Consider the following 8,646-nt stretch of genomic DNA (forward strand, 5'->3'; position numbering starts at 1 on the left):
CCATGGATTTGTGGATACCCTAAAAAAAAAATGCTGACTTGTGACAGAATTAACTGAAAAATGCAGTGTCTAGCTCTGAGCAATTTCAACATCCTATTTTCAACAAGGTAAAAACAAGAAAGGTGACACTAGAGCTAAGCGATACAAGCTGTTACTTTAAAATTCTGTGAGGCTCCCCTGCCTTTTCCAGCCATGGAAAGAAATGGAGGAGACCCCACACACTCACCAAATCTCTCCTGAACCATAAGTGCTACTTGCTTGCCCACTTTTGTGCTGCCAGTGAAGGACAACAGGTCCATTCTCTCATCTCTTGCCATTGCTGTCCTGCACAACAGGAGACATAGCACCACGTTCAACAGAGGAGCAGACAGCTGGAAAAGCTGTTTGCACCTTCCAGATGCACCACCATCTTCAAACAGGGAGATCTTTTAAAGTCAGAGCTACTTTTTCAAAAACATCAGATAAGTTTCTGAGCAATGGCAAAAAAAAATGCTTCTTAGTCAAAAAAGTGGAACAACGTTGTTTCCCTCCCTCTTTCTAGACCACTGAAGCATCACCTGGACTAATTTTGAAATTCAATCTAAAGTACCTTGCGAGATCAGCTCCAACTGTTATGTTCCCTAGGAAAACATGCACACCTATGACTTTTTTAATGCTCACCATGTTGTGTCTTCTCTTGAAATGCTCAGAAGATACATCTGAATATACATTTGTACTGGAAATTTCCACATTGTAATAATCAAACAAAACAATTTGATTTGTACAGCTTCCAAGCACAGGTATGCATCTATAAGCAAGTGCAGAGTCCTATCTAAGCACAGAAAACGGATAACTATTCTCCTCCGCAAGTGGTCCAAAAGACCAATGGGCTAAAAATGGAAAACTCTAACGAACCTGATGAATGGAATTTGATACTAGCTGTATTCTTTGGGTGTAAGCATATGCAGAAGTAGAATATAAACTTACCCATGTCTCTTAATTAAATATCTGACAAGTTGATAGCAGCTTCTCACAGCAACAGGTAGAAATACATATTATGTTTACAGCTGGGTCAGAGTTTCAGACCAGCTGATAAAAATGATGGCAACATGTACATGCATGTACTAGGAACTCCTGGAGACCGGAATAACTTTAGGAGAAGTACCTCAAAGAATATTCTTTATCCTCTACACATCTGCACAAAGCAAAAGAAATGTAACCTACCCAATATCTGCTCCACCACAAACCAGAGAACAGATTGCTCCAGGCACTTTGTTAGCCTCCAAGACTTTGGCAATTATCCTACAATGAAAGATATCAAAATTTCAGAGATTTCTGACAGGTGCATATAATAGGGAATGAACCGTTAAAACTGTCTGACCACACACATGAAGAAGCTACAGATATTTAAAAAGCAGCAGCCTCACAGTTAATTGTCACGTAGTTTGTACAATACATAATAGACGTCTCTCATCAGGGACTTCAGTGTTAGAAAGATAGTTCACTCAGAAGTAAGAGTCTAAAATACATTCATTATGTGTCCACACAACTGGCACAGACAAGCATTAATCAGTGTGAAAACCTTAGCCATAAAATCTTTCACCATTAGAAAGAGACATTTATATAACTTCATGGAGCTACATGAAGTACTCCTAAGTAGTCTGGGATTATTGTTCTGAGGAGTTAATATTAAAGCTACAAGACTTACTAATTAGTTATTTTAAAGGGGTCTGTTTATATTTAGCATTTAAAAATAAATGTTACTTGTAGCACACAACAGGTGAGTATTTAAAAAGCTAATACATTAACCAAAATAATAACGAATCTAGAGTAAGTGTCACTATGACACTTACTCTTTGGAGTTATTCTTCTTCCTATCAAGGGGGAGTTTTGAAACCTGGAAACGCGTGCTAAGGTTTGGATAATAAAGATTGTGTGATGGCATATCCAGGACTTAGGTCTACAGAGCCAGACAGAAGAATTTGCAAAGAAACCGGGTGCTGATGTTGGGCTGAGACTCCCCAAAAAAGGGATGACTCTGAAACGTGATGAGTGTGTGATTGAAGAAAGCTGAATTTTGTGAGCAAGTCCTCTTCGACAAGGAAGCAAACTACATAGCTAGCCCTACATCAGCAGAAGCACAGCCCTGGTCCCAGAAAAAAATTAGCCAACAGTATAGGTAATATCCTGTGTATACTGTTACTTGTTAGGAAACAAGGGGAAAGCAGTTCTGACCGCTGAGCACTATCTCAAACAAAAAAGAAGTTGCAAAAAAAAAAAAAAAAGCAAAGCAGAAAGCAAAGAAACCAGAACTCACTTTGTAACTGCAACACTAATAAGGGATGTTGTAGGAGCACCCTTCCTAAAAAGAAAAAAAAAAAAAATAATAAAAGAATGACATTATTTTCTTTTCAATTCTTCAAGAATAAAAAAATAATTCAAATATGCAATTTCTGTTTTTCAGGTGCATGTTAAGATAGGAACTCAAGCATTTATTTCCACAGCTGAGCACTCAGAGCTACTACTGAAATCCACAAGAACAAGAGCTGTGGCAGACATTAGAGAGAAGGCAGGTAGATTAAAGTGAAACAGAAGCTGGGAGATGAAGAAAAGCTACTTATTTAGATTCTTTTTTTAGCTGTACCAATTCTGAAAATATGTTTGCTACCATCACTGCAAGACCTCAACCTGGGTTCTTTATTAAGAGGCCATTTGACTAAGTCCTGGACAGGTCTGAATCTCAGTACTTCATAAAAGAAGCTACAAAGAAAAAAATCCCAAAGCTCTTTGACTACTAGTGAACCTAAAACCAAATAGAAATTAAGATTACATGAGATAGAAACAAATATACAGATACACCAGACACATGATAACAATTTAATGCCTGAGACAATAGCTCTCTGATTTGAAAATACTCTTCACCACATGGGAGAGTAGTAACTTACCAGAGGCAAGCGTTTCCACAGATCATAGCAATTGCGCTATTCCACCCATAAACCGCTACAGGGAAGTTAAAGGCTGTGATGATTCCTACTAACCCAACGGGATTCCACTGCTCTATAAGAGCATGGCCGGGCCCTTAAAGCAAAGACAGAACATAAGGCCATTTCCATCCATTTCATGTTTTTATTTAAAGAAGGAAAACCATGTGAGCAAGGGCCCTAGCATCACTCTTTTGTCCATCAGAGCATTAGGGAAGAGCTGGAGCTTACCGGCACAAGTTACCTAGATTCTGAAAAACCTAATAACATGACAACATGCAGTTTTACTATTCCAACTATTCAGTTAACAGACTGGTGACTGATTGCTAATTAATAACTGACAAAAAGGTCTCTCATTTCCAAGTACACTGCTGAATTGTTTACATAATTTCCTCTAGCACCTTCATTAACAAAGAAATCAGAGAGAATCTAATGCTTCAAAAATTGGAGAAAAAAAAATCTGTTGCCTCTCTTGCTACACAACACAGGCTGGATACTTCATTAGGTGGCGCTACTGCCCACCAGCACAGGGATTCCTAAATAACAGGCTCCCTAGGAAACTCAGCACAGGTATTTTGCTACACTATGTCACTGTATATTCAAGATATCTCTCCATCTCTTCATTTGTACAAGCAAACAAACAAAAAAACCCCAAACAAACAAGACACATACACACATACTTACTTTCTGAAGGCAAAATAGGTCCACCAATCATTCGGGACAAACCAACAGCATAGTCACAGACATCAACATACTCCTGCACTTCCCCAACACCCTCAACAAATATCTTCCCCATTTCCAAAGAGACCTGAAAAAATTAAAAGCACAACAAAATTATTTTTTTAAAAAATTCCCTTGCATCCCCAATACATTTTGTCTCCCACTAATGTCAAGGATATATATAAATCAAGTAACGATACACATTTTTTCATTAGAGCAGAGTCACCTCTTCCTGAGTTACGCACAGCTTAAAGAAAGAACACTACAGACAACCATCCAGGAGACACAGCCCCATACGCTAGGAGGAAATTAAAAATAATCTACTAAAATGAGTATCCAGCAGTAATGAGGTTCACAGGTTTAGTTCAAAGAAACACTGAATTTCCATCAGGATGTTTGTAGACATTGTGGACCAGGCGTGGAGTAAATTGGAAAAGATGGATGACTCTGCTCCAGCAAAAGAAAATGGTCACTTACTTTTTTCATAAACTAACTACTCATTTTTACAACATCTCAAAGCTAGTTTAAGAGATTACATCTTCAGACACTGATGAAAATGTCTAAAAATCTTCAGTGTTTTAGTAACCTGGGACGTTTAGGATCAAAGCAGTTTTGTTTTGTTTTTTTTCTCTAGCTGAAGTCAATACTAAACTATGTCCTTCTGTTAAAAGCACATTAAAGGTACACAGTGGACACACAGAGATTACCAATGAGAGTAAACTGGTATTTCAAAACTGTTTCCTCCAAAAGTGAAAAAATTCACTAACTTTGAACTGAAAAGTCACCCATTTACCCCCACTTCATTTTACAGTCATGCTCTGATATCTAGGTGCATGCAGATATCACCAGCCATTTTAGACTTATCATCATCATCATGGCTTGGCTTCACGAAGGAAGATCTGGGAAGGGCTTTTCCCACGCTCACTGCAAGCGATGAGTGCACCCTTCGGGCCTGTGCGGTGGATTTTTTAGGTGAGGCACCAGTGTGCGCGGAACTGGCTCCACCCTTTACACATGAGGTTCATCTGCCAGGGCCTAGCCAGCTTGGACGGTGACAGCGAAGTCCTCAGGTCGTAGGTTTGGTTAGAGTGTCCTTGTGTCCTTCTCTTAGATGCCTTACAAGGCTAAACGAGCTCCATCTGCCCGGGTTTGGAGTCAGAGTTGTCCTTCCTCTAGGATGGCTGCCCGAAGGCTAGTGAGCCCATCCTGCCCGTGGACACACTTTGTCTGACCCTTCAGCTGAGACCTGTCTGGCACCGAAGGCACATGCCACCACCAGCACAGCTCTCAACCCCACAAGGGCACGCAAGCTCCTTCCCCACGGCAAGGGGGTGCCCGTGAAAGAGTCGCTGCTCTACCTCCGGACATCAGAGACCCGGGCACGGGGCGGCCAGGGCCTGCCAAGAACAGGAGTCCTGGAGGGGAGAGTTATCATCGTACTTTGAAAAAGCTGTTAAGTCAGGAATCAGGTTTGAAGGATTGCCACAAGATTTTACTCCCTGTGCAAAGGTTTAAATAAAGGTGACCAAATATATTTCTAGGCACTTCTATTATACCTGTGATCATCTCAAGACAGAAGGAATAGCACCTGTGCGTGACCACAAAAAGGAGGAGCATCAGACATATTTACTAAGAAACACAGCAGTGAATCTGTAAGTGCAGTAGAGATACAACTGGACAGACGGACACAAGGACACTGTAATGCAAGGCTGAAACTTCCAATGGCACACAAAAGTGAATTGCCATACCGTTCTGTTTTACACATCCTAAAGCCAGGAAAAGTCCTAAAATCTGAGCAGCTTTCATCTTGAAGTTCATCCTCTGTCCTGGAAGAACTGAACAGACTTATCTGTTTGCAAAAACTAGAAAAATGTTCTGAGCAACAAGTTCGGTCCAAGGAACATACAGCAAACTTCTCTGTCCACACTCATCAGGGAAGCTGCACCACTTTTGAACACCAAAGTATGACAGCACTCTAATTGCACCACAGAAACTCTGCTGAGGAGACAACATCACGGGAAACAGCAGAACAAAGTTTTGTAGGTTAACAATATGGGCTTGACTACACATGGAGTTATTCACTGACAACTGTTTCTGAACAGCGGCACATAGAGCCAAGCCCTGTAAAAGGAAAGCGGCAAGTTCCCCAACTGTCTCTTTTTTCCCTAGCAACTGGAAAGTGTTTTAAAGGAGCGGGCCTTCAACCTTTATGTCCTGCACAGCACTGCAAGAAGATCTCATTAAGACCATCTCACCCACTGAAGCCTTATACCTTCATATGTGAGTCTGCAAAATCCTACAGATGAGTAGGAAGAGCTCAAGGTTAAAAGCTCTGTATTAGAGGAAGGTCTTTTTCAGGACACTTTTACTATCAGACAGTGGCCTCTCTGACAGGCAAGTGAGAAAACAGTAGAGCAAGAAATGTAGCTCTCAACATACCAGACTACAGGCTCAAAATGAATTACGCTTTCTTTTCTTATTACATATTACTGTTTTCAGCGTAGGATGCCAGAATGCACCCTTACATGTTTCTTTTTCTTTTCCTCTTTTAAAATTAAAATTTCTTTAGGCAAGTTAACATAACAGCATTTTAACATTTATTGAAGTTAGTACTGCAGAGTGATATGTAAAAAATGGAGAAAAACATTTTGACACACCCCTCCTCCCCCCAGTGTTAAGCTGCTGCTTAGAACACTTTACCAAGCTTCCTAGAACTTTGATTTTTTGTCTCAGGGCATCACCAATCTGTCGCACTATTTCTCCACGCTTAGGTGCAGGGATCTAGTCAAAACAAAAGAAAACAGAAGAATTATTTGAGATTGAACATCTGTGACTTCTGCTTTTTCTTTACCCCTGCAAAAGAAATCACTGAAGGCTGTGATTTTTCCCTTATCCTCCCAAGACACTGTTACCCGTTCATTTTTCCCTTATGCGCTCCTTTACAAGAAACTGTTTCCCACCTTGCAGAGACTGGTAACACTGCACACACTTACGCCTGTTCAAAACTTCAGCTCCAGGGAATATTGCCAGAAGCTTTCACATTATTAGTTCTGCTTCTTCTGTTCAACTACACCACTTGCAATGCCCCCAAACAATCAGCTGCACCTCGTTTTTTGTAAAAGCACACTTCCCGATTTATAGGCTTTTGAATTGCACTTAACATCACATTTTCAAACATTTTTACAGTATGACAATGGCTGCTAACATTTATTTTGTTAACAGAACATGAGACACACAGAAGGCTCAATCATAGAAAAATTAAACCCATATATCACCTATAAATAGATTTTTTTTTAATATGGTATCAGTATGTTAGATACTAATCAACAGCCAGGATCAATAATAAAACATATGCATGCAATGGGATTTACAGGATAAGAAACTGCCAATGAACACCAGTTCTCTAAAAAGAGAGGAGTGAGGAATACAGAAACCATGCAAACAGATTCCTTTATAGGCAAAATCTTTCAGATGAGCTCATAACAAACAAGAAAATTCACAAACTAAAACCCAGCAGCTCTGCGCAGAGGCTGTAAAGCATTTGACCTATTGATTCTTTATTGATCTGTTAGATTGTTTTCAGATTATTTCCAAACACACTAGAAGCTGGCACGAACTCACCAACACTATAGTCACCAATTGTTACAAAAGAACGCATATTAACACACCCTGAGGAAGCTGCTGTGTTTGTCCTAAGCTTTGGTCTCTTTAGGCAAGGCAAACTGCTTTGTTGGATAAAATACAGAATGCCCAATGCCTTACGAAATCCAGCTTTCACCTGTATAAAGAAAACAGCAAAAAAACCAAGCCTGGCATGGCCAGCAAGACAATGGACACTAGCTGGAAGTGGCTTCTGTAAGCGCTCTGAGAACTACAGCTTGCTAAGGAAAAATAGCTGAGTTATTGCTGACACAGCAACATAACACTGAAGTTTTGGAATAAAGTAGCCTGTTTTGAAATACTAGGACAGCTGGTGAACAAATGAAAAGAAAAGCACTCTCAAACCAGCAGTCTTCCTCACCTCATAAGAACAAGGTTATCACCACATTAGATATGCAAATGTGCTGCAGAGTTCTCCTACAAGAAAGCTTGGGGCAACATGAAGTTAAACATGCCCAGAGGGATAATTTGCTTCCTTCAAGGTTTCTGGACTTCAGCAGACCTGTTGGCAATGGCTTAAAGGCACAAACCTGGGTAGTTTGCCAGGATTTTCAAAACAAACATTTTCCACAAGTCAGCGTCCTCATCTTTGTACCTCTGTGGTAGAGTGTGCAAGTTGTCTGGGTTTGTTTCTTGAGGTCCCAATTGCAGATACTTGGTTTAATGCAAGGTACACAATATGAACATGTTTTTACACCTCCACCTGACAGGGCAATTTAATGGCCTTTACCTGCCAGAGGTATGTTATAAAAGACAAGTCTCCGTGTTAACTTACATCAGCCCAGACCTTCCACGCCTCTTTAGCCTTCTTTACTGTTTCTTCATAATCCTCCAAACTAGCCTACATGAAGAAGCACATGAACAAAAAAGTTAGGAAAACCAAAACCCCAAACCAAATGCCACAGAAAAGCTTCTGCATCCAACTCAAGACTTTTCTAGCGGACAGTACTGGACTACAGAATACCCCTTTCACAGCAAGTTTACATTCAGCCATACTTTGGTCCCAGTCTGGCATGTTGAGTTGCTTGAAGTTACTGTCAAGGAAAAACGTTATGTGCTGCCAAAAAAAAAAAAAAAGAGCAGAAATTTCTCTTCAGATGATAAAAGATGCTCGTAAAGAAGAGTTGTAAGGGAGACATGCATCACATATTCATACACCTTCTTTTGTCTTAGATACTACTATTGTTAACAACATTAAAGGCTGTGTGAGGACTGCCATACTCCACCAGCCTGGCTGGACATCAAGCGCTAATCGATTCCTAATATACAAAAGGAGCAACTTGGCGCCAAGCACTATTCTCCTCCC

General features: G+C 40.3%; 1 protein-coding gene across 1 annotated transcript; it reads right to left on the reverse strand.

The window, feature by feature from the left end:
• Positions 1 to 226: 226 nt before the first annotated feature.
• On the reverse strand, positions 227 to 8,181 carry LOC104495482 (alpha-aminoadipic semialdehyde dehydrogenase; the record flags this gene model as incomplete). Its single annotated transcript, XM_010138457.1, has 7 exons — positions 227 to 324; positions 1,204 to 1,281; positions 2,297 to 2,341; positions 2,925 to 3,057; positions 3,645 to 3,768; positions 6,381 to 6,461; positions 8,116 to 8,181. Coding segments are annotated over 7 exons (625 nt in total), but the record flags the coding sequence as incomplete, so codon positions are not given.
• Between the last annotated feature and the right edge of the window lie 465 nt (positions 8,182 to 8,646).

The sequence above is a fragment of the Buceros rhinoceros genome, unplaced genomic scaffold (genome assembly GCF_000710305.1).
Source record: "Buceros rhinoceros silvestris isolate BGI_N320 unplaced genomic scaffold, ASM71030v1 scaffold15366, whole genome shotgun sequence".
Lineage (NCBI taxonomy): Eukaryota > Metazoa > Chordata > Aves > Bucerotiformes > Bucerotidae > Buceros > Buceros rhinoceros.